Source organism: Gorilla gorilla, chromosome 10 (assembly GCF_029281585.2).
Source record: "Gorilla gorilla gorilla isolate KB3781 chromosome 10, NHGRI_mGorGor1-v2.1_pri, whole genome shotgun sequence".
In the NCBI taxonomy this organism is placed as follows: domain Eukaryota; kingdom Metazoa; phylum Chordata; class Mammalia; order Primates; family Hominidae; genus Gorilla; species Gorilla gorilla.
Window position 1 is genome coordinate 76,391,280 of NC_073234.2, and position 27,526 is coordinate 76,418,805.

Below are 27,526 nucleotides of genomic sequence, written 5' to 3' on the forward strand. Positions count from 1 at the left end.
CTTTAGGAAACAAATCGTTCCCTTAAAACTACATTTCATATCTGCCCCAAACGAGTCACATGTCTTCAGCTAATATTGCTTGTTTATGTTTGAACTTTATTCAATTCTATCACCTAGTAATTTAGTGTTCTTAGGTAATTTCTCTTTGAGCTCAGGTTAAAAGTTGTTATTTTTAGTTTTCAGAGTTGCAGAATTTTTTTTCAAGTAGAGAAAAGTTCATGATGAGATTCTGAAGCCACCTAATCGTATATTACTTTGAAAAACTGGATGTAGGCCGGGCGCGGTAGCTCACACCTGTAATCCCAGCACTTTCAGAGGCCGAGGTGGGTGGGTCACCTGAGGTCAGGAGTTCGAGACCAGCCTGGTCAACATGGTGAAACCCCATCTCTACCAAAAATACAAAAATTAGCCGGGTGTTGTGGCACATGCCTGTAGTCCCAGCTACTCAGGAGGCTGAAGCAGGAGAATCACTTGAACCTGGGAGGCGGAGGTTGCAGTGAGCCCAGATCACATCACTGCTCTTCCGCCTGGGTGACAGAGTGAGACTCCATCTAAAAGAAAAAGCAAAACAAAACAAAACTGGATATAGGGCAGTGCTTAGGTACAAATCAGAAAGTTAGAGGTTGCTATTCATATCATTAAGAAATAATGTGTCTTACGAAAGAATGTAGCAGTTTACTGAAATAGAAGTCATACCTAGAAATGTAATAATTTATCTTTAATTATCAGAAATTTAACTGATATTATGAAGTTCTAATTATAAGAACACTTATTTGAGGTTAAAAATTACCTTATTCTATCCCTGTTTTGCCACTAATTTGATCTCTCTGGATTACTGGGTTATTGTGGGTCTATGGGTATTTTAAGGAGAGGTCTCAGGAAACTAAAAATTATATATACTGGACCATAATCATTCTTGTCACCCACTCTCATCTTTCTGTTTTTGTTTTGTGTTTTACTACCCTCCCCCTTTTGCTAACTAGTCTTAGTAGAAGAAAATTTGCATTAAGTTTGTCGTACTGTATTGATATGGCTCCAAATGTTTCTTAGCCCAGGGTCCTCCCCATTCACTGACAAAAGCTAACTAAGGTAAATCACAGGTGTTTATTGTGCAAGAATACTGTGAAACTATTCACGTAATAAAAAGTTTGTGTTAGAATTTCACTCTCTTTAAATCCTGGACATCTTCTGTGAGTGTATCTGAAAGCAGCCAGACATCTTCAGTATTTAAGAAACCCTTTACTATTCTGTGTGCTAGGCACTGTGTTAGCTTTGGAATTCAACTGTGAATACTCTAGCCAGACTTCTTGTCTAAATAGTCCAGAATAGGGGTTGCTAAACTTTCTTTCTTTTTTTTGAGATGGAGTTTCACTCTTATTGCCCAGGCTGGAGTGCGTTGGTGTGTCTCTGCTGACTGCAACCTCTGCCTCCCAGGTTCAAGCAGTTCTCCTGCCTCAGCCTCCCAAGTAGCTGGGATTACAGGAGCCCACCACTACACTCAGTTAATTTTTGTATTTTTAGTAGAGACAGGGTTGTGCTGTGTTTGCCAGGTTGATCTCAAACTCCTGACCTTTGGTGATCCACCTGCCTCGGCCTCCCAAAGTGTTGGGATTACAGGGTGAGCCACTGTGCCCGGCCTGCTAAACTTTCTTAAATGGCTAGATGATAAATATTTTAGGCTTGAGGGCCATCAGGTTTCTGTTACAACTAGTTGGCTGTGCTGCCACTGAAGATACAAGAATGGCGTGACTATGTTCCAATAACATTTTAATTTCAAAACAGGCCAGCTGGCTGCATTTGGTCTGCAAGTAAAGTCTGCCTGACCCCCTACCTAGTCCAGAGGACAACGGGAGAGAAAAGGGATTCAAAGATAAAAATAATTTAGCTGGAATATATTTCTCTAAATAAACTTATTATACTTAGTAAAAAGTCTTAAATTAACGTTTTTACTTGAATTAAATAGTGGTAAAACAGGCTGGGCACAGTGGCTCATGCCTGTAATCTTAGAATTTTGGGAGGTCGAGGCAGGCAGATTGCTTAAGCCCAGGAGTTCGAGACCAGCCTGGGCAACATAGTGAGTCCCTATCTCTAAAAAAAATACAAAATAATAATAATAATGGTAGAACAAAGTCAATTTTTTATTGAAACTTGGCATTTTATTGGCATATTACAAAGTAGCATTACTAGACTAGCCTGAACATTACAGTAATATTCTGTCCTTAATGCCTTTTGTGTCATTGTAATATGAGCTTTCTGGTTGTTTTAGAATATGTTTTCAGCCTGAATATTATTCTAAAAATATAATTTACTATCATTCATAATATATCAAATGACTCACGTAGCTGCAAGGCAGTGAATTAAACAGAATTAGATCATTTTAAAAATAATGATAAGAGCTGATGATGTAAAGTGAAGGTCTGTATTTAATTTGGGAGGGAAATGACTTTTTTTGTATATTCAAAGAGATGGAGTTTGACATCCCTTCACAATCTGTTACAGGTTGAACTTGCCCCTGTTTTTTTTAACTAATCAAAAAGTTCCTTCTCTTGTGTTTCTTTTTTTCTTTTCTTTTCTTTCTTTCTTTTTTTTTTCTGAGACAGAGTCTTGCTCTATCTCCCAGGCTGGAGTGCAGTGGTGCGATCTTGACTCTCTGCAACCTCCACCCTCTGGGTTCAAGCGATTTTCCTGCCTCAGCCTCCTGAGTAGCTGCAACTACAGGTGCCCGCCACCACGCCTGACTAATTTTTTGTATTTTTAGTAGAGACGGGGTTTCACCATGTTAGCCAGGATGGTCTCAATCTCATGACCTTGTGATCTGCATGCCTCGGCTTCCCAAAGTGTTGGTCTCCTGTGTTTTTGTCAGCATTCCACAGCTGCTGTAAAGTTAGTGGTGGTATTGCATGCAATTTGTGTGCTTAATGTTTGGCCATTTGCAGTGGGCAAACTGGCTATGTCGGGAGCTGGTGAGATGCTGCTTGTGGGGAGTTGTTTCCTATTACTCTGATTTATCTTTGTTTAAATAAGAGTTCCTTTGTTCACTGTTTCCTCCACACAGAACAGAGGATTTATATCTTAGTGTTCATTCTCAACTTTCCTGTTTTCAAAGAGGAAAACATTTGCTTCACTTTGCTCATTTCTTCTCCAGTGCACCCAGAGGATTTTGAAGGCTTATGCCAACAATTCTTTGGGGCAGTTGGAGTGTAACCATTGCTAAATAGAAGTTCAGTACTTAATGACATTCATTTTAGTTTAACAAATCATTGTGAGTGTTGCCATTTTTTTTTTATTAGGGAAAACATCTCTTTCATCTTTCCCAAATACTCAACATGAGTTCTATGGTGAGAGTGAAAAAGGGTTGTATTCTTTTTTTGCATCATCTTACCCTATCTGCTATTTTGTCCCTCTTCTATATATCACTGAAATTTGGTTCTGATATTCTATTACGCAGTGTACATTGCAGAGATTATGAATAACTGGCCGAATTCTGAATGCAGGCATGATTTGTTCAGCGCAGAGTGTTAAATTTCTGTGTTAGCTGCCAACCTTTAAAAGTCAATTGATTTCCCTTTTTTTTCCCCCTCTGTATCATCTAGCCAGCAAATGCTCAGTAACTTTTCTGTAAATAGTGATGATTTTTCTTCCCCAGGCTAAAGACCTAATAGTCACACCAGCTACCATTTTAAAGGAAAAACCAGACCCCAATAATCTGGTTTTTGGAACTGTGTTCACGGATCACATGCTGACGGTGGAGTGGTCCTCAGAGTTTGGATGGGAGAAACCTCATATCAAGCCTCTTCAGAACCTGTCATTGCACCCTGGCTCATCAGCTTTGCACTATGCAGTGGAAGTAAGTACATGGGAATTAAAGAGAGTGACATGCTTGCACTTCACTGTGGGTACTAAGTAGCTTCTCCTGCTAAAATAGCTCTTGGGCAGTATGGGCTTTATCACATTTACCAGAGGAAGCCAAAAATGTCTTTAAAAATTTTCCTGTAGACAGTTGGATTGAAGATAACTCTTAGCAGCTAATTTTTCCGATAATCTTGCATTTTCTGTGATGTCAATATAAAAATTATTTAGAGCAAATAGAAAGGACAGCTGGTGGGAAAATTGGCAATTAAAAAGCCAGCACTGTTGATATTTTAATAAGTCACCTTTCTTCTTAGATCTAATAATTGAGAAAGGGTCATTGAGAACAATATTATGATTCGATTTTAATGCTAACTCCATGTTTTTATGACCAGGAATAATGTCTAGTTTTGCATGTTAAGGGACATGTAATTAAATGTCCTGCTTCAGCCATGAGTTGAAATAATTATAGGCATAAAATGTTTAAAGAATTCTTTCCCTGGTCCTTTTCAGGGTGCACAATTAACCAGATGCACAATATACTTCCCATTGTCTTGATTCTCATTGTATTTTACTTTTGAATGATTTGGACATCTTTCCCAGAATAATAGGGGTGCTGGAAATAATAATAGTCTTCCTATTAAGTGCTAAAACATGGTAATAGTAAAATATTAATAGATTAATGATAAAATAACAACTTTTGTTTACTGAATTCCTGCAATACGTTCTGTATTATGTTCCATATATGAATCATCTCATTTAATTACCTTAAGTGAGAAGGCATGTGATTAAGCATTCAGGTTCTGAAGTCAGACATCCTGGGCTCAAATTCGGTCTCATTTGCTCCATAGGAACCTTTATGACTTGAGGAATTTAATCATTTGTGCTTTAATTTCTTTATCTATAAAATTGGGGTACTTATAATATCTATCTTATAGTGATCTCATAAGTATAAAATAAAGTAATTTATCTAAGCATATAGAGTCATGTCTGGTGCATAGCGAGAGCCCAGTTGTTAGCAATAATAATTAACTCTTGAAGCAGTGGTCTCATCCATTATAAAAGGAGGCTCAGAAGAGTTGTTTCTTGACTAATATTACACAGCAGTAAGGGTGGAGCTAAGGTTCCAATGAGAAGCTTCTTTCTGTTATATAGCCCCTACATGTATACACCAAAATTACCAGGATGCTTTTGCAATTAACTCCTTCAAAATTATAAATTCATATAATTTTGGAAAGATATTCACTGTCCATATGTATCCACAAAATGTTGAATTTAGGAATCTAAGTTTCTGTTCCCAGCTCTTCCTCTTATGTCAATTTGAATGAGTTCCTTCATTATTTGCCACAAGCCCTCACCATGTCATAAGGTATAATAAAGAACACGTGAAATGAAGTGCTTTTATTTATTTATTTATTTTTCAGACAGAGTCTTGCTCTGTCACCCAGGCTGGAGTGCAGTGGCACGATCGTGGCTCACTGCAGCCTCAAACTCCTGGGCTCAAGCAATCCTCGTACCTCAGCCTCCTGAGTAGCTGGGACCACAGACACGTGTCACCATGTCTGGCTAATTTTTACATATTTTGTTGAGACTGGGTTTTGCCATGTTGCCCAGGCTGGTCTCAAACTCCTGGGCTCAAGCAATCCTCTTGCCTTGGCTTCTTCAAGTGCTGGGATGACAGCCATGAGCCACTGCTCCTGGCTATGTGCTTTTAAATTTGAAAGGAATAATATGCCCAAGCCCAGGTCACTGGTTCTCAAACTTAATGTGCATCAGAATCAGCTGGCTACACCTCCAGAGTTTCTCATTTCTAACAAGTGTCCAGATCATGTTAATTTTGTCGCTCCAGGGACCACATTTTGGGAACTGCTGGCCTATGGGAAGTAAATGAGAAATGATTTAATGTCATTTTTGGAAGTTAAAAAAGATTTTGGTGGTCACTGGTTTTTGAAAACTCTTTGAAGACTGGGTGGGGTGGTTCACATCTGTAATTTCAGCAGTTTCGGGGAGATGGGGTTCTTGGGAAATGAGCCCTCCACCCATGGGATCTGATGCTATTTCCACGTAGATAATGTCAGAGTCGTTCAAACCAGAGTGACTCCATCCTGAATAGGGGCTGGGTAAAATAAGGCTGAGACCTACTGGGCTGCAACATGATGAGACCCTGACTCTATTGAAACAAAACAAAACAAAACAAAACAAAAAATGGCAGGGCGAGGTGGCTCACGCCTGTAATCCCAGCACTTTGGGAGGCCAAGGCGGGCGGATCACGAGGTCAGGAGATCGAGACCATCCTGGCTAACATGGTGAAACCCCATCTCTACTAAAAATAGAAAAAAAAAAAAAAATTAGCCAGGCGTGGTGGCAGGTGCCTGTAGTCCAAGCTACTTAGGAGGTTGAGGCAGGAAAATGGCGTGAACCCAGGAGGCGGAGTTTGTAGTGAGCCGAGATCACGCCGCTGCACTCCACACTGGGTGACAGAGCGAGACTCCATCTCAAAAAAAAAAAAAAAAAAAAACCTCTTTGGCCATCTATTTAGATGAGTTGGAATGCTACTTTGATTGGTTTTGCCAATTTAGATTTTTGTAATTAGGGTAGTTTAAAAAAAACTCTCAAATTACTGTTATCCTTTGTTAAAAACCAAAATCTTTTATTATTAGTCTTCTGCTTACAATATAAGTAAAATAAATGTTTTGTATTAATAACTGGATTGTATATTGCATGGTTACCACTATGTAACAAAATTAATAGCTTAAAATTACAAGCATCATTTTAAAATTATTTTTCATGTTTCTGGGGTTGACTAGGATGGCTAAGTGGTTTTTGCTTGGGGTCTGTCACACGGTTGCTGTCAGTGGCTGGGGTTAGAGTCAGCTCACAGGCTTCCTAACTCGTATGGTGCTGGAGGGAGTGTCTCTTAGCATGCTAATGCTTCATAATTTGTGTATAATGAACAGTGAGGATGACCAGAGGTCACTTTCATTGCCATCTGGGCTGCAAAACTCAAGGAGTTGAAGGCTCTTCCGGCATTACTTGTTCTCCATGTGGTCTCCTCAGGATGGCAGTCACAGAGTAGGCAGCCTTCTTATGTGCTGACCTAGGGCCCAAAATCTGTATGTGTCAGTTGACTGAGCCCAGATGGAAGCTCTATTGCTGTTTACGCCCTAGCCTCAAAACTACTCTTTCAGGAAAAATTCTCCAACCGAGTTTTTCCTCTACTCTCACACCACCACAACAATAGTCAACATAGGAGACTTCTATGATCAAAGGTATAGGGATTTCTCCCCACCACCAAGCAGTGAACCCCAGCTGGGTGTCCTCCAATTCAGTTCTCACACTGTTATTACGGGAAAGGTGTCCCAATCCAGACCCCAAGAGAAGGTTCTTGGATGTTGCACAAGAAAGAATTTGGGGAGAGTCCACAAAGTAAAATAAAATTTATTAAGAAAGTAAAGGAAAAAAAGAATGGCTACTCCATAGACAGAGGAGCTCCGAGGGCTGCTGGTTGGCTATTTTAATGGTTATTTCTTGATCATTTGCTAAAGAAGGGGTAGATTATTCATAAATTTTCCAGAAAAGGGATGGGCAATTCCTGGAACTGAGGGTTCCTCCCCTTTTTAGACCTTGTAGGTTAACTTCCCATCATTGCCATGGCCTCTGTAAATTGTCATGACACTGGTAGGAATGTCTGTTGGCATGCTAATGCATTATAATTAGCTTATAATGAGCAGCGAGGACGGCCAGACATCACTTTCATTGCCAAATGGGATTTGGCAGGTTTTGGCTGGCTTCTTTACCACATCTTGTTTTATCAGTGGGGTCTTTGTGACCTGTATCTTGTGCCGACCTCCTATCTCATCCTGTGACCTAGAATACTAACCTCCTGAGAATGCAGCCCAGTAGGTGTCAGCCTTATTTTACCCAGCCCCTAATCAGGATGGAGTCGCTCTGGTCCAAACACCTCTGACGTTATCCACCTGGAAATAGTGTCAGATCCCATGGGTTAAGGGCTCATTCCCCAAGACCCTAACCACCCTCACCTGGCCCAGACACCAGTCACAAGTCCTGTCCTCTGGAATGTCTGACTGAGTGGCATCAAGTTGGAGTTCCCATGACCCCCTCTTCTGGTTTGATTAATTTACTGGAGCAGCTCACAAAACTCAGGGAAACACTTAGGTTTAGTGGTTTATTATAAAGGATACTGCAAAGTGTATAGATGAAGCGATCTGTAGGGTGAGGCATCGGGGGACGGAGTGCAGGGCTTCCATGCCCTCCCTGGATGTGCCACCCTTAAGGAACCTCCATGTGTTCTGCTATCCGGAAGCTCACTGAACTCATTCTTTTGGGTTTTTATGGAAGCTTCACGTCAATATTCCTTCCCCTGGGGTATGAGGCAGGACCTTCACTGGAGAGGGTCTTTTATTTTATTTCATTATTTTTAAAATATAAGATAGGGTCTTGCTATGTAGCCTAGGGTGGTATTGAATTCCTGGGCCCAAGTGAGCCTCCTGCCTCTGCCTCCCAAAGTGCTGGGACTGCAGGCATGAGCCACCCAGCCCCTTTGGAGAGGATCTTAAGACTCACAGTTAGAAAGGAGGGCAGGAGAAGGTCAGAGAGATTCTGCTTCCTGCCCCTGAGGCCTAACACACCCAGCATTATAACAAAAGACTGTAACAAGGGCTATGGGAGTTACCAGCAAGGAACTGTAAATCACACAGTATTATTTCTGCCTTACTCTTATCAGTCATGATGGTTACAAAGGCCTGCCCAAGTTCAAAAGGAGGAAAAAAGCACTCCACTTCTTGATGAGGAAGGTCAGGGTTCTGGAAGAGCATGGGGGACTGGAAATATTGTTCGGCCATTTCATGGAAAATACAGTCTGTAATAGACATCAGTGACAAATGGGGAGATATGGTGGATGTATTGTTTTCCTCTGAGTGCCAGATTGGGTTCGAAGATTTCACAGGCCAGATATTATTGAAGTGGCTGCGTTGTCTGGGGTATATACCTTGGGGTTCGTCATTTTGTGCCAGGAAAATTTAGGACAAGGACTCACACGAGGAGTTTAGGAGTGGAGGTTTAATAGGCAGAAGAGAAACAGAAACAGTAACAGTTCTCTCTGTAGGGAGAGAGGGATCTTCGAGGGAAAAGACCATCCAGCAGCGGATGAGCTGGATTTTATAGTCAGGTTTGAGGAGGAAGTGTCTGATTTACTTAGGGCTAACACGTTGGTTTGATCAGGTATGACGTTTACATAGCACACCGGGAAGTCTGGTTGCCCCACCCTAATCCTTTTATGCAAATGGGCTTTCCTAGTTGATTGGAGCTATCTTGTCTGCTCCTTACTGTACAGGTGGCTGACAAAGAGAAGGGAAGATGGAGCCGCCATCTTAAACATGATTGACGCAGCTGTGGGTATCTATGTCTGCAGCTTGATTTTACAGGCTGCTCTTCTTTAGAAAGGGGCTGCTTTTCATTAAAACAAAAACCTTACTGAGGACTCTTGTACCCTCACTATCTGCAAGTGATTTCTTCTTAACTCCTGTATCATTATTATAGTGTCATAGGAATCTAGGAAGTGTGATTGCCTTCTGGAGAGAACTTCAGGGTCCCTGGATTTTCTCACTAATCATATTCATCTCATTCCCTGTTTACCTGTTTAATAAATGTTGAGTGGCTACTATGTGCCCAGGGCTGTGCAAGGTGCCTGGAATAGGATGGCAAGCAAACCAACCATGACCTTGCTCTCAAAGAATTGTTTTCTTTCTTTCTTTTTTTTCTGAGACAAGGTCTTGCTCTGTCGCCCAGGCTGGAGTGCAGTGGCCTGATCTCAGCTCACTGCAACTTCCACCTCCCGGCTTCAAGAGATTCTCCTCCCTCAGCCTCCCAGGTAGCTGGGATTACAGGTGCCCACCACCATGCCCGGCTAATTTTTGTATTTTTAGTAGAGACAGGGTTTCATCATGTTGGCCAGGCTAGTCTCAAACTCCTGACCTCAAGTGATCCGCCTGCCTCAGTGCCGAGATTACAGGCGTGAGCCACTGCACCTGGCCTGTTTTCTACCTTTTTTTTTTTAACCCCCACATGGAAAGTTAGGCAGGGATTTAATTTCAAAGAGTTTCTTCCCAAATATTGTGGTGAAACATCTAGTCCCTTTATGTTTCAGGCTTTTTCATAGATATTACTGTTTCTCTTAGACTGACAGACTTAGGACATCACATGATTGAATGTCAACCTGACTTTTAAGTTCAATAATAGTTTCATTTTTTAAATGCAAAATTAAATAGGAGTAATATCCTTGAACATGTTTCTCCTTCACTCATCGGACCTATTGAGTCTAGAATCCATTTTATTTTGAGAGCTCCAACTACATGTGGTTTCTGTTAATATCTGAAAGTAATTTTTAATATCTGAAAGTTTCAAATAGTGATATTTGAAGGTTTCAAATAGTGGAGGAGAGACGCAAACTGTGAGTAGGGAACGCGGATTGAAGGAAATGAAAAGTTGATAATAGGCACTTCACTTTCAGATTATAATAAATATTGAGTGAAGTAAAGCATAATTTTAAAAAATGGATAAGACATGTATGTACTATTTAATGTGTACTAATAAATGAATGCTCATATTTGCCATCCAGATAAAGAAATAGAACAGTTGAACATCACAGAAGCCCTCGCGTGTCCCATTCAGATCACAAACTCTGTATCTTTCTACTGGTAACCATTATTCTTACTTTTGTGATAACCTTTCTTTGCTTTCCTTTATGGAGTGTTGTAGATTCTTAACACTATAGTTTTGCCTCTTTTTGAACTTAATGTAAATGAAAAAATATATATATTGTGTGTTTGTGTGCGTGTGTGTGTGTGTGCTTGCACACGTGTGAATACCCCTTATTGTTTGAGCTTAGTATTATGTAAGATCTAACCAGGAAGGACCAACCTAACATTTGTGGGGCCTGGGACCTAAGTATAGACAGAGATGACATGGTCCACTCCATATCTGTTCCCATCCCAGTTCTGCCCTGTGCTACAAGGGGTCTTCCAGACACTGCATAGGTACCCATACCACCTGCAGGCAGATGACCTTTGCCTGTCCTTTGGACTTAGGCCTGGGTACCCTACTAGTGGTGTCTGCTCTTGGGATGATAAATCCGAGGGGCTCATCAGCTTTATATATATATATATTTTTTTTTATTTTTATTTTTATTTTTTAGTTAGCATCTCTCTCGTTCTCCCAGGCTGGAGAGCAGTGGTGTGATCTTGGCTCACTGTAATCTCCACCTCCTGGGTTCAAGCGATTCTCCTGCCTCAGCCTCCCAAGTAGCTGAGATTACAGGCACGTGCCACTATGCCTGGCTAATTTTTGTATTTTTAGTAGAGACTGGGTTTCACCATGTTGGCATGTGAGCCACTATGCCCGGCCTCTTTTTTTTTTTTTTTTTTTTTTAAGAGACAGGGTCTCACTATGTTGCCCAGGCTGGTCTTGAACTCCTGGCCTCAATAGATCCTCTGTCCTTGGTCTCCCAAAGTGCTGGCTCAGTCATTATGTTCTTTACTGCCATCCATTGCAGTGTAAAAAGAATAACAGTTTTCCCTCAGAATATTCTTGGTGAAACAGTAACAATTATTAATTTTATTAAATCTTGGCTCTTGAGCAAATGTCATTTTAATACTCTGTGATAAAATAGCCATGTCACATAAAGTACTTTTACATACTTAAGTACTATGGTTGTCTCAAGAAAAAGGACTTGTGTGATTGTCTTGAGTTTGTAAGTGGAACTACTTTTCTCATCGAGCACCGTTTTTACTTGAAATAACAAAATATGAATGTGAATGCAGATTTGGCCATTTGGCAGATTTTTATTTATTTATTTATTTATTTGAGACAAGGTCTTGCTGTGTCACCCAGACTGGGGTGCAGCTCACTGCAGCCTTTACCTCCTGGGCTCAAGTGATCCTCCTGCCTCAGCCTCCTTAGTTGCTGGGACCACAGGTGTGCAGCACCATGCTCAGCTAATTTTTAAATTTTTTGTGGAAACAAGGTCTGACCATGTTGCCCAGGCTGGTCTCGAACTCCTGGGCTCCAGCAATCCTCTCTCTTCAGCCTCTCAAAGTGCTGGAATTACAGGCGTGAGCCACGGTTCCCAGCTCGCCTTTTCATATATTTATTGGGTTGCTAAATATGTTCTTATTTGAAGTGCCCACTTGTTCAAGTTTTTTGTTCACTTTTTTATTGCTGTCTTTATAATTTTTTGATGACAAGAAATATGTTTAAATTAAAGGCAGTTTTGTCAATCTGCCTTATGTTTGGAATTTGTTGTGTCTTTAAAGGCTCTTTTCCTGCCCTTATATTATAAAGATATCCTATAGTATTGATATTGTCATTCACAGTTAGGTCTTTAATCCTAGAAGTTGATTTTTGTATGAAGTAGGGGCCCAATTTATTTTTTTCCACCTATGTATACCCAGTTTTCCCAACACCATTTAAACGGGCGGTTCTTTCCCCTCTGATATGTCATGATGACGCCTTTGTCATGTACACATGAGTTTGCTTCTGGATCTCTGTTTGTGTTCAGTTGTTTTACTTGTCTGCATAAATGCCACAGTCTTGGTTTCTCAGTCATTATAATGAGCCTTGCCTGCTAGGAAGGGTCCTTCTACTTTGTTCTCCAAGAGTGCCTTGGATATTTTTGGTCATTTTCTTTCCATATAATTTTTAGATTTGGTTTATCAAGTCGATAAACTTTTGTCATGCAGTTTTTTAAAAGAAAATAAAGTGCCCTAATGTGATTTTTTTTTATTTGGATTACATTGAAGACATAAATCAATTTGGGGAAAATCACCATCTTTATAATATTGAGGCTTTTTATCCATGAGCAAGAAATTGCTTTCTACATTAATAATTTGGTAAAGTTTTATATTTTCCTTATGGATCTTTCACTTCTTTTGTTAGATTTTTCTCCACCTAAGTATTCTATCTTTTAATTCTACTGTAAATAGTGTTTTTATTTTCTAACTGCTGCTATTACATAGGAATATAATTTTGCATCTGGCCAGCTTGCCTAAACAGATGATTTCAAAATATTATCTGTCAGATTTTCTGTGTTCTCTATCTCTGTAATCATATCATCTATGTTTTATGATCTATGACAGTTATATTTTTTCATCTCCAAGCTGATATTTTAAATTTCATTATTCTTGCTTTATACTCGTTGTACATATTCAGTTAAAGTGGTTGCAGTAGGCAATTTGCGATGTTCCCAATTTGATAAGGAAAGCTTTTACATTTTACCATTAAGTATAACGTTTGTTGCGAGCTTATTATAGCTATCCTTTGTCACTTAGGGAAGTTATCTTTGTTTTTTAGTTATCTAGGAAACTAAAAAATCAGAAAAGTTAGTTTAATTTTATCAGATGAATTTGCTACATCTAATGAGATGATCATATAGTTTTTTTCCTCCCATAAACTGTGAATATAATGAATCACATTAATTGATTTTTTTAAATGTTAAACCAATCTCCATTTCTGGGATAAATTCAACTTAGTCATGTTGTATTAGCCTTTTGTATATCTTATATCTATATTACTGAATGAGATTATCATAATCTTTACATGTATTTGAAGCCATGTCATTAAGTGCATACAATTTTTATTAAATTTTTAATTGACAAATAATTGTATTTATTTATGGGGTACGATGTAGTGTTTTGATATATGTTTACATTGTAGAGTGACTAAATCAGGCTAATTAGCATACTCATCACTGCACATATTTATCATTTCTTGTGGTGAGAACATTTGAAATTTAATCTCTTAGCAATTTTGAAATATACGATACATTATGATTAACTATAGTCACCATGCTGTCCAATAGGTCTCAAAAACTTATTCCTCCTGTCTAATTGAAATTTTGTTCCCTTTGACCAACATCTTCCAATTCCCCAACCCCTAGCCTCCTCTGGTAACCACCATTCTACTCTCTACTTCCATTAGTTTGACTTTTTCAGTCCACATATGAGTGAAATCGTGCAGTATTTGTCTTTCTGTACTTGTCTTGTTTCACTTAGCATAATGTCCAACAGGTTCCCCATGTCATTGTAAATGAGGGAATTTTCTTTTTTATAGCTAAATAACATTCCATCATGTATACATACCACATTTTCTTTATCGATTCATCTGTTGATGGACAGTTACGTTGCTTCTGTATCTTGGCTATTGTGAATAATGCTACAATAAACATGAGAGCACAGATACCTCATGCTGATTTCAATTCCTTTGGATAAGGGTCCCCAAACCCCAGGCTGTGGACCAGCAGTGGTATGTGTGGCCTGTTAGGAACTGGACTGCACTGTAGGAGGTGAGCAGCTGAGAGTGAGCATTACCACCTGAGCTCCATCTCATCTCAGATCAGTGGCAGCATTAGGTTCTCATAGGAGTGTGAACCCTATTGTGAACTGTGCATTGCAGGAATCTAGGTGGTGCACTTTTTATGAGAATCTAATGCTTGATGATCTGAGGTAGAATGATTGCACTCTGCAAGACTCCCCACACTCATCCCTGTGGAAAAATTATCTTCCACAAAACTAGTCCCTGGTGCCAAAAAGGTTGGGGACTGCTGCTTTTGGATATATACCCAGAAGTGGGATTGCTGAAGCATATGGTAGTTTAATTTTAATTTTAATTTAATTTAGTTTAATTAATTTATTTTTAGCACCTAGGCTGGAGTGCAGCAGTGCAATCATAGCTCATTGCAGCTTCCAATTCCTGACCTCAAGCCATCCTCCCAACTCAGCCTCCCAAAGTTCTGGAACTACAGGAATGAGCCATCTCACTCAGCCCTATTTTTAGTGTTGGGAAGAATCTCAAAAAGTAATGACTGTACTAATTTACACCACTACCCTCAGTATACAAGGGTTCCATATCCTCACTAATACTTATCTTTTATCTTTTTGATAATAGCCATTCTAAGTATGTATAGTTTTAAAATTATGAAGTTTAAATTGAACCTTAGGAAGTTGCTACTCTGTCACCAGGCTGGAGTGCAGTGGCGTGATCTCGGCTCACCACAATCTCCGCCTCCTGGGTTTAAGCAATTCTCCTGTCTCAGCCTCCCAAGTAGCTGGGACTACAGGCACGTGCTACCATGCCTGGCTAATTTTTATATTTTTGGTAGAGATGGGTTTCACCATGTTGGCCAGGCTGGTCTCGAACTCCTGACCTCAAGTGATCCAACAGCCTTGGTCTCCCAAAGTGTTGAGATTACAGATGTGAGCCATCACACCCAGCCTTGAAGTTGCCTTTTTTATCTTCAGTAGTGCTTCTTGGCTTAAAGTCTTTTGTTTTATAAATAGTAATGGAAGCTTGCCAGTTTTATTTTAGAAAGTATTTGCAGGCCAGGTGCAGTGGCTCATGCCTGTAATCCCAGCACTTTGGGAGGCCGAGGCAGGCACATCACTTGAGCCCAGGAGTTCGAGACCAGCCTAGGCAACATGGACAAAACCTCATCTCTACAAAAAATACAAAAAATTAACTTGGGCGTGGTGGTGCGCACCTGTAGTCCCAGCTACTCTGGAGGCTGAGGTGGGAGGATTGCTTGAACCCAGGGGGTAGAGGTTGCAGTGAGCCAAGATCTTGCCACTGAACTTCATTCAGCCTGGGTGACAGAGAAAAACAACTCTGTCTCAAAAAAAAAATAAATAAATAGTAAAAAATAAAGTATTTGCATGATATATCTTTTTCTGTCTTTTTGATTCAGATATTGTCAGCTGAGTCCAATCTAACAAACTTATATTTTAACCGAAGCTTTAGTCCTGTTATATTTAATAAACTAATAATATATTTGCACTTAAATACATCTAATTTTATGCTTTTTAATTATACATGATTTGTATTTCTTTTTTTCCCATGTAAGTTTTTAGGGTATACATCTTTAAAGGCCTTACTTTTCATTATCGTTCAGTTTAACTTATTTTCTAATTTCCATTTTTCTTCTGTGACCTATGGTTTAGTTAGCAGTGGATTTATTTTCCAAAATATGGATGGTGTCCAGTCAAATTTTTGGTATTGATTTCTGGCTTATCTTGTGTTTGGAAAATATGTGAATTCTACAGCTGGTCTGTGTAAGAGTTCTCTGTATCAGTTAGGGAAGTTTGTTGTTCCTGTTGTTCATATCTTGCATATCTTTACTAAGGTTTAGCCTGTTTATTCTATAAATTACTTAGAGAACCTGTGTTAAATTTTCCCACTAAAATTATTGATTTTTGTCTTTCTCTGTATTTATCAGTATGTATCTACTGAGGTCTTTTCAAATCCCTGATCAGTGGTTTGTTTGGGACAGCACTTTGTTTGAGGGAGGTGATGTGGCTTAACATAGTATGGTCTTGAGCTGCCTGGTTTCTGTGATTTAGGGACTGAACCAGCTCTGGTCACATCTGGATTATCTACTATCCAGCATTCAAATGAACCAGATTACATGAAAGGATATGGGGGTACTCTTTGGGGGCCACGGTGCCACAAGGCCTTTGGTTTCGATCTCCATTGCCTAGGGAATTAACCTGTGCTGTGTGATTCTAGATGTTTTCTTCCTGCTCCCTTAAATAACACCTAAATGTGTTATTCAGCAGTGTGGCTCCTGCTAAGCAGAGGAGAACTCGGAATTCCTACCAAATTCTGATAATAAAATAACTTTCCTCCACCTCAACCGTTGTTTTTACCAGTCCTGTCAACTGTTAGCTTTCCTGGATTTAATGATCTCAAGTTGAGGTCAATGTCAACAGCTTTATGGGATGAATAAGATGAACGCCCATAGGAAAGTCAGTCTCTTGAACATAGGGGTTGTTTTCTTTTGGTTACCCTCTAAGATTTTTTCTCTTTGATCTCCAGTTATTTGAAGGATTGAAGGCATTTCGAGGAGTAGATAATAAAATTCGACTGTTTCAGCCAAACCTCAACATGGATAGAATGTATCGCTCTGCTGTGAGGGCAACTCTGCCGGTATGTAAGTGTAGGAGTTTCTTTTGTGTTTCTTTTAATGTAACGGGTCACGGTGTTGACCACCAAATAAATAATTTCTGAATAGTTAGATAAATATTCAGTACAAACCATATGAACATTAACATTATTTCTGATCTACTTTAGTTAGGTAAAAATACAAGAAAATGGCCGGGCACAGTGGTTCACTCCTATAATCCCAGCACTCTGGGAGACTGAGGTGGGTGGATCACTTGAAACCAGGAGTTCGAGACAAGCCTGGCCAACATGGTGAAACCCCATCTCTGCAAAAAATACAAAAATTAGCCGGGTTTGGTGGCACATGCCTGTGGTCCCATCGGTGTGGCTGAGGCATGAGAATTGCTTGAATCTGGCAGGTGGAGGCTGCAGTGAGCAAAGATAATCACATCACTGCCCTCCATCCTGAGCCGCAAAGTAAGACTCTGTAAAAAAAAAAAAAAAACAACAAAAAAAAAACAAACACCCAAGAAAATAATATCATTTGGCAATTCCACAATTTTTTAAAATCAGTGTCTGTGGGGGATTCATATGCAAGTGAGAGATCAAAGAGTAAGGAAGAAAAATGTATCCCAAACTAAAATAATGTTTGAAGACCACATGAAATTAATATTGAAAATGGAAAATATGGTGTGCAGCACAGGTATTTTGGGGATATTTTGCCTAATTGCTTCAGATGCTAGCAAGATATAGTAACTTAATTATTTTGATATTTTATCTTAAGTAATGTTTTGAGATAAAAAGATATCAAAATGGTTTCTCATGGCCATTGAATCGTGGCTGTCACAATGTTTGTTATGGAGCAGAAATCATTGTAAGATGGGTTAGATTTTTTTTTTTTTTGAGAGAGTCTCACTCTGTCACCCAAGCTATAGTGCAGTGGCACAATCTTGGCTCACTACAACCTCCACCTCCGGGGTTCAAGTGATTCTTGTGCCTCAGCCTCCTTAGTATCTGGGATTACAAGTGCATGCAGCCATGCCCAGCTAATTTTTTTAAAAATCATTTTTAGTGGAGACATGATTTCACCATGTTAGCCAGGCTGGACTTGAACTTCTGGCCTCAAGTGATCTGCCTGCCTCAGCCTCCCAAACTGCTGGGATTACAGGCATGAGCCACCGTGCCCAGCTTCAGGGATTTAGCCCAACCTGTGCATTCAGGAAGCCTGAGGACGGGTAAATCCAAGTGTTCTTCATTCCTCTGCCTATTTTTGTAACCCGCGTTTCACCCACCTCCTTTGGAGGCCATAACATAGTAGCAGAGGGGAAATTAAGGTAAATTCTTTGGACTAGGTCATAGTTTCGCTCTTCTACTCATTACAGCTAGATCACTGGGGAAAAGTCTTTAAAATGGGGCCAGAAGGAAAGGGAAGTAATATTTGTTAGATATCAATTTTGCTACCAAACTGTGTTATGTAGTTTCACATTCCTTATCTGTGTAATCACAGCAGTAAGGCATTGCTAAGAAGATTATTTGTGGTACAGTTTATTAGTGCCTTTGTACAGAGAAGAAAACTTGAGTCCAGAGAGATTAAATGACTTGTCTGAAGTCACAAAGAGCAAAAGGACAGGGCAAGAAATTAGATCCAGGTGTTTTTATTCCTGGTCAAGTTCTCTTCTCACTGAATTCTGTCTCTAGACAGCAATACCAGGGGCTGAGGCAGGTGCTACAGGGTTCACCTATAAGATTGGCAGTCCCAATTTCTATAACATTACTACATTATTATTGCTGTTACAGGTTACTATTTAAATAGACAAATTCTGACATCATGAGCTTTACTCAGATGCTTATGACTGACTCATTTCTACCTTAGGTGACCCATCACATCTCTGAAAGTATGTTTCTCTACTTTGCAAGTGAGCAGAGACTAAATTATTTTATGAAGTATCACCCATCTAGTAGATGTAATTTTTTTTTCTTTAGAAATAAAGTGCTCTTTGCTTTTGCCCATTTTCCTATTGGGTTATCTATCTCTTCACTGACTTTGGGGATATCCAAATATATATACCAGTTAAAATTCTTTGTTGATCGTGCTACCAATAACTTCACCCAGTTTGTTGCTTTACATCTTTTGAAGAACGGAAGTCTTTAAGTTTCAAATAGTCACATTTTATCCATTTTTTTCCTTTATGATTTGTGTTTTACATCTCCTACTTAAGAATCCTTTCCTACCTTAAGGTCACAGAGATATTTTGTACTTTTTAATAAAGTCTTAGTATTTTGTCACATTTAAGTATATCATCTAATTAGAATTGATTTGGGGGTATGGTAAGATGTAGGGATCTAATCTTATCTTTCACATGTGGATAGCTCGTCATCCCATCACAATTTTAGGGGGGAAAATCAGAAAAAATTGTTTGGTTTTATTATTACTTTAAAATTTTTTTTATTGGTACCATAAATTATACATATTTATGAGGTACATTGATGTTTTCATGCATGCATATAATGTGTAATGATTAGGATAAATAAGAAATAAATAAATAAAAATTAGGATAATTAGGATATCCATCACCTCAAACATTTCTTATTTCTTTGTGTTGGGATTATTACTTTTTTAACAGTTTAAATGCTTCAGTGACGATCATTTATTATTGCCACATTGTGAGAAAATTCTGTCATTTATTATGTTTTTCATTCTTTCAGGTATTTGACAAAGAAGAGCTCTTAGAGTGTATTCAACAGCTTGTGAAATTGGATCAAGAATGGGTCCCATATTCAACATCTGCTAGTCTGTATATTCGTCCTACATTCATTGGAACTGAGGTGCAAACTGACTCCTTATTTTGGGGTACTTTGCTGGGCAAGTTATTATTGTTTATTGTTGTTTGAAACTTCTAGCATATAGTTTGCAGTAGCCCCCCAGTAGCATCATTAATGACTTCTTTCTTCTGATTGTCAAGATTAGAGGTAGCAAACATTTTCTGTAAAGCGCCAAACAGTAAATATTTTTTGGCTTTGTGGCCATATAGTTTCTAATAAGAAATTAGATTCCTACCTCTTACCATACCCCAAAATCAATTATAATTCCATTATATACTTAAATGTGACAAAATACTAAGACATTTATTAAGAAATACAAAATATCTCTGTGACCTTACGTAGAAAATGATTTTTTTTTTTTTTGAGGTCTCTTTTTTTTTCCCCACGTTGTCGCTTAGGCTGGGGTGCAGTGATGCAATCACGGCTGACTGCAGCTTTGACCTCCTGGGGTCAAGTGATCCTCCTGCCTCAGCTTCCCAAGTAGCTAGTACTACAGGCATGTGCTACCATGCCTAGCTAATTTTTAAATTTTTTGTAGAGGCGATGTCTCACTCTGTTGTCCTGGCTGGTCTCAAACTCCTGGCCTCTAGCAGTCCTCCCACCTTGGCCTCCCAAAGTGCTGGGATTACAGGCATGAGCCACTTCACGTGACCACAAAAGATTCTTAAACTCTGCCATTTTAGTACTAAAGCAACCGTAGACAGCACATAAACGAGTAAATGCAGTGCTGTTTGCCTTGCCCAATTAAGACTAGTCATTATTTTCTAAGTTTACAAGTGCAGTGCCTCCCATTGTGGCAGCACTTCTCTGAGGTGGAAATGGTTTTAAAATTTAGGGGAGGGAGAGCTGCTACTTTTCATTTTCCTGAGGTCTTGGGATTACTTGGCATGGAGTGAGAATGGAGGTTCCCCTTCCCACACAGAAAAATGGTGAAAATAAAGTTCACAGTGGGAGTCAAGGAAGGAAATTGAAGAGCTGGGATGGTAGGTTTAAATAACATGACCTTATGATTTCCTGGTGGGTCACAGTCTCTTGGTTGGGTGCCCTTGTGAACAAAGGCATGGATTGGGCATGCCTGGGCAAGGCCTTTTGAGTGGACGAGTGTGTTTATATGAAGACCCTGTCACTTGTCTCTGGTATCTGCTAGGCAGCTGTGGCTTGAGAGTGGGTGATATCGAGGGATAATTGATGGAAGGAGATTGAATGTGGCTGGCAGGTAAAGAGATAGGGAACATATGGAGATATTTAGAATAAGAGAGTGAGATGGAGCGCTTTTGCTATAGCCTAGCCATTCTGTTCTCTACTAAGTGTTGCAGGGTTACCAGGTTTTCTACTAGGCTGTATGAATGCAAAAGGTAGAGAGATATATAGGGCCATGGAATAAATACCGAAGTGTTTTCTTTGGTATCCTTGATACCTTTCGAAAGCCTTTTAAGGATCTAGATAATGAATTTCGTGAATTGCAGTCTCTCTGACAAGTTTTAAAGAATAGGAACAATTTTAAAAAGTCATCTACTTCCATAAGTTTTTTGACATTTTAAGATAATTGAATTTTTTTTTTCAGCTTTTAAGTTCCAGGGTACATGTGCAGGTAGGTGTGTTATATAGGTAAATGTAAGCCATGGTGGTTTGCTGTACAAATCAACCCATCACCTAGGTATTAAGCCCAGCATCCATTAGCTATTCTTCCTGATGCTCTTCCTCCTCCCACCCCTCCCAACAGACCCTAGTGTGTGCTGCTCCCTGCATGTGTCCATGTGTTCTCATTGTTCAGCTCCCACTTATAAGTGAGAACATGCAGTGTTTGGTTTTCTTTTAATATTATTTTTAACTTTATGATAGGAAGAAGTACTTTTTAAAGTTGGTTGAAACGTTGTTACTGATCTCAAAGCACTACCTTCCAGTTATTCTGAGATACTTTTTCAGTCTAAGATCTGATACTCCTATTCCTGGTTTGTTGAGAGTTTTTGTCATGAATGGTTGTTGGATTTTGTCAATTGCTTTTTTTGAATCTCTTGACATGATTATGTGGTTTTGTACTTTATTACATTATTAATGAATGAATTATATCAATTTATTTTTGGATGTTAAATCAACCTTATTTTCCTAAGCTAAATCCTACTTGGTCATTGTGAATAATCCATTTTTTTATCTTGCTATATTCAGTTTGCTACTATTTTAAGAATTTTTGTGTCACTGTTCATGAAATCTATTGATCTAGTTTTCGTTTTCCTTTTCTTTTTCTTTTTTTTTTTTTACATCTCCCTCCTCTTCCTCTTGATCTAGTTTTCTAGTACAGCTGCACTCCAACTTAACGATGGTCCTACTTAGGAGTTTTTGACTGTATGATGGTGTGAAAACAATATGAGTTCAGTAGAAACTTACTTTGAGTACACATACCATTGTTTTTTTACTTTTAGTACAGTATTCAATAAATTATGTGAGATAATCAATACTTTATTATAAAATAATACACTTTTAGATGATTCTGCCCTACCATAGGCTAATGTAATTGTTCTGAGCACATTTAAGATAGGATAAGCTAAGCTATGATGGATGTTTGGTAGGTTAGGTATATTAAATGCATTTTCACCTTAATGATATTTTCAACTTAGGATGAGTTTATTGAGTTGTAACCCCATCACAAGTTGAGGAACATCTATGTATCTAATTCCATGATTTAGTAAATTCTTTAGACTGCCAAAATCCTGTAATCTAGAATTAGACAAGATCTTAAATCAGGTTTTGTGGTCCATCTTGTAGTCATGATCATTCTCACTATTAGGGAATTCTTAACTTTTTGCATTTGAATCACCGAGGTGTTATTTAAAATACACATATGGAATCTAAGCTCCAGAGACTCTGAGTAGATCTGGTGAGTGATTCTGATGCCTGCCCACATTCAAGAACCTTAGTACAAAAGCCCTGCTGAGTGGTTCTCTTTCACTATACACTCTATCAACTTATGTACTTGATCATACTTTGGACCTCAAAATCAATAATTTTTAAAAATCTACTTCCTAAGTTGTGAGGTACGAATTGAAGGAAATAATGAATACCATTTGGGGAGTCAACATTATTTATTAACGAATACCATTTAGGGAGCCAACATTATTTATATTTGGTTGGTATATTTGTATCAACTATCATTTTCTAATTAATGGTATAGGCAGAATAAACCTGAATCACTTGTGATTCAGAAAGGAACATGATACAAATAACATCCAATAATGTATCTGGATTTAAATAGATCTGCCCCCCACAGATGTTACGCAATTCATCTTGGTAATGATCATTCATTAGGTTTTCGTGGTGGCTACATTTGATATGTGAAGTACTGGCTGGAAGACTGGTGCCAGTAGCTTCAGGTTTGCTGGGATTCTTTCATCAGAGATGACTAGCTTTACTTATCTTTTTATGTTGCTTGTTTCTATGATGGGCCTATCCTGTCATTGTCTTCATAGTATAATTGCAAGCTCAACTCTGTGTCAGTTATGTGATTTTTTTTTTTTTTTTTTTGGTCCTGTCTTGCTTTTGGCTGACTTCTATATGTTTTTCTTTCATGTCCTTTTCATAGTTAGATTAACTGGGTCTTATGTCCAAAAGATATTTTGATTTCTTTGAATGAATAAATCTATGTTAGGCTACTGTATTAGGTTTTATAGACACCTAGTTGATCACTTGTGTCCGGTCTCTATTCCCTGGTATGGTAGTTGCTGTGTTTATGAACATTGAGGATTCTACAATGGACACATTGGTGTTGGGCCCCAGCCCAGACCCAAATCTAAATTTCTAGAGCCAGGATCAGAGACTCTGCATTCAACAAACTCTCCAGAGATTTCATAACCACTTTTAAAGGAATCACCATCCCAAACTTTGTTAAGGAATGAAATATATGTCTGCCAGTAATTTCAGTGCTTTAAGTCATTGAAAGCTGAACTTTTAATGGCACCAAAGTGGAAATATTTATATAATTGAAAGCTAAACTTCATCCCAATGGCAGTGTTGAGTTCACTTCCATAGGCCCTGATATAACAGTCTAATATTATTGTTTTGCACATAAAATAAGATTCAGTCACTGCCATATAATTAGGGAGTGGCTCTGCTATTGGATGGACTTAAAATATTTCATTATGTTTGCCAAGCTCTGCCCCTTTACATGTTTTATAATTAACTGATCCTTCATTTTTATTTTATTTTATTTTTGAGATAGAGTCTCGCTTGGTTGCCCAGGCTGGAGTGCAATGGTGCAATCTTGGCTCATTGCAACCTCTGCTTCCCAGGTTCAAGTGATTCTCCTGCCTCAGCCTCCTGATTAGCGGGGACTACAGGTGCGTGCCACCATGCCCAGCTAATTTTTGTACTTTTAGTAGAGACAGGGTTTCACCATGTTGGCCAGGCTGGTCCCAAACTCCTGACCTCAGGTGTTCTGCCCACCTCGGCCTCCCAAAGCGCTGGATTACAGGCATGAGCCACCATGCCCGGCCTCCTTCATTTTTAATAATCTTCATAGATACATACTTGCTGTACTAATGTTTTTGTGTAGTTCCTCATGATAAATAATTAAATCAATTACTAAAATCCTTATAGATTTATGATGATAATAAATGGAAGTGTGTATTATTGAAACATGTTTAATTAACTGTTCATATATAACCAGTGAGTAGGGATTGCCAATTAAAAATACCAGGCTACCAGTGCATGGAAATTTGAAGAAAAAAACAACCTGAAATTCAGAATACTCCAAAATCTGAAACTTTTTGAGCACTGACATGACTAAAAATGCTCATTGGAGCATTTCAGATTTCATTTTTTCAGATTAGGGATGCTGAATTGGTAAGCATAATGCAGATTAATCCAAAATCTGAAAAAAATCCTAAATCAAAAACAGTTTTGGTCAGAAGCTTTTTGGATAAGGGATAGTCCAAGCTTTTTGGACTGAAGCTTTTTGGATAAGGTATAGCCTATAATACATAAATGCATAATACAGGATAATAACTGACCTGAATGTGTAGCATCAGTATGGTACACAAATATTTAAATCCATGTACTTTGTTGGATATTATGTTATATAAACTTCTTGTAAAAAGTTTAGAGAGTAAAATCATTCACATTACCAAAAGATTTCTCATATTTATAAAAAGGATTATAGCAGCATTTTAATCAGTATCTCCTAAAGTATTTATTTATGGGTTGTTAAATCTAAAAGAGAAACTACAGTCTGGAGGGCTCTAAACTACTGCTGATTACATATCAGTTGGGAATTAAGAGAAAATCTCAGATCATAATATTTAAATAAAAACATTTACATGAATGATTTCTAAGTTTTCACTTTACTAGACAAGAAACTAAAATTATATGACTGTCATGTTCAATATTGGATACTTAACAACACTACATCCAAGGAAGCCAGGTTTTGCTGATTTTAACCTCGTCCTGTTTAGTAACTCCATGCAGGTACAGTGGTACGAACACATGTGGACACACAGACCCAGACCTTTATTTCCTTGGGGATTCTGGTAAGTGTAGAGGTGTCTTGACAGTAGTCAATAGCAGAAATATGCACAACCACAAGCTCTGAAATTCCATTTGATTGTTGCTCTTAGCCTTCCACTTTTTAGGCATATGTCAGTCCCATTTCATCCCACTCTCTCCATTTGGGAGGTGGTAGAGTGAGACAATACTGAACTATACCAGGGCTGAGAATAAGTGTCTTTGAAAAGGGTCGAATCTGTGATGCTAGAGACAGCCCTGGAAACTGTCAGGAGTTAGCCCAACCAGGACTGTGACCAGATCCCAGGCTGTCCACCACAGATTTGCAGGCTACCTGCAGATGTGACTTTTTCAAATGTACTCAAAGACAAGCTGACTTTGGCTAATGCAGAAATTAATTAATTCCTCTTTTTCAGTAAACTTTATCCTCCTACACTTAGATTGTCTGTAAGTACATCTCTGGAGTTGAGCTCAACTAGAAAGAAGCTGTCTGCATTTAGTTAATACCAGCATTGGATGCACACAATACAATTTGAATAATGTAGAGCAACATTTTAATCATCTCTCATAAGCAGTTTCCCCATTTGCAACTTCCTGGGAAATCTTACATTATGAAATGTTCATTAGAACTCCCATTTTAAAACCCTGCTGCCATTTTGAGTGGGCAGAAGAAAGGCTGGAGATGAGATTTGTCAGTCTCAAATGATTCACTCCTTCGTTTCTGGTTCACTCCACAGGGAGCTTAAGGACATGTGCGTTTCATAGACATGCCTTTCTTTTCCTTTTATCACCTTGTTAAATCTTAAGATTGAACATACAATTCAGCCTGTAATCATATCAATTCCCATGAAAAATATTTTCTTTATTCACTGCCTCTATTTGTGCTTATACATCTGATCATCTTTTTCCTTTACAATTAGTTTCTATGAACAGAAGAATCTGAAAGATTTAAAGACTAGTTAGCACAGCAGCAATTTATAAATCATTAATTTGGGTACTGTCCATACATTTAATATGTTCTTTTTCATAGTCCTGTGTGAAATACATATACATATATATATATTCCAGTTTATAAACAATATTCAGTTTTATTTGCATAACTCAATATATTTTATATTAACAGCTCCATTTTTAGTGTCTTAAGACATCGAGTCTGTTTTTAGAGATACAGTCTATTTGCCTTGATTTTAGCCTGTTATAATCAGCTTATTATTATCTGGCCACTCTTACCAGTGAGTATCATCTTGAGGCTGTTCTTGCTCATTTCAACTTGTCACAGGGGATGTTTTTTACTCTTTGGAGTTTAGGTACACCAGGTTATTAATTATGCTCCTGATTCATGGTACTTCCATCATGGGGCATATAAGGTCCCTGTCTTTGTTTTATTCCCTTCTATCTTCATTCACCACTCTCATTTCCTCTCTCTCCACTAGAAATCATTCTCATGCATCAAATTAATATTATTCTGGCTTATATGTGTTTTTAAAAATCTCATCGCTTTTTATACATGTAATTTTAATTTATGTAAGAGACTTTGTCCTACAGATTTCATTGTGTTTCTTCTCTTTTTCGCCCAGCACTGTGTGTTCCATTTCTATCCAGTCTACTATGTGTACATCAAGTCCATCATTTCTAACTGTTGCATAGTTCATGATGCGAGGCATCTTCCACATTGTATCCCAATTCCCTAACTGGAATCCCAGTTCCCTGCTACCTCACACAATGCTCCAGTGAACAGCTGGAAAATCATACAACCCAAGGAATTATTGAAAGTGATTATATCCCAGCAAAAGGCCCAGGCCCATCTTACACTTCCACCCCAAGAAGGTACTGCTACTTTTTGGGAATGGCCTGGTCTCCTTGGCGAAATTGGCATTCGATCTGTTCTCATCACTGTCCTCTGGCATCAGAAGTGACCCCACTTGTCAGGCACTGTACTCAGTGCTTTCCATGCACTAACTCTGATAACAATCTTTTTTTTTTCTTTTTTTGAGACAGAGTCTTGCTCTGTTGCCCAGGCTGGAGTGCAGTTGTGTGATCTCAGCTCACTGCAACCTCCACCTCCCAAATTCAAGTGATTCTCCTGCCTCAGCCTCCCCAGTAGCTGGGACTACAGGCGTGCACCACTACACCTGGCTAATTTTTGTATTTTTCGTAGAGATGGGGTTTCACCATGTTGGCCAGGCTGGTCTTGAAATCCTGACCTCAGGTGATCCACTTGGCCTCCCAAAGTGCTGGAATTGCAGGCAAGAGCCACTGAGCTTGGCCTGATAACAATCTTGTGAGCAGGTGCTTATGCAGTATTTTAGGGATGTGAAAGTAAGGTCCAAAGCGGTGAAATAAGAGCCTGTATTCACTTAACCTCCATCCCGCAACATCTTTTATGTGTCAGTCCCTGCACTAAGTCTAGGGA

At 38.7% G+C, this 27,526-nt stretch overlaps 1 protein-coding gene across 4 annotated transcripts in view; it reads left to right on the forward strand.

The window, feature by feature from the left end:
* Positions 1–27,526, forward strand: part of BCAT1 (branched chain amino acid transaminase 1) — a 138,474-nt gene that overhangs the window by 51,766 nt on the left and 59,182 nt on the right. For all 4 annotated transcript variants that reach the window (XM_019039127.4, XM_019039129.4, XM_055358032.1 and 1 more), the window contains 3 exons: positions 3,647–3,847; positions 16,732–16,842; positions 19,504–19,623. In XM_019039127.4, the coding sequence (XP_018894672.1) occupies positions 3,647–3,847; positions 16,732–16,842; positions 19,504–19,623 (432 nt within the window). The remainder of the gene's footprint in view (positions 1–3,646; positions 3,848–16,731; positions 16,843–19,503; positions 19,624–27,526) is intronic.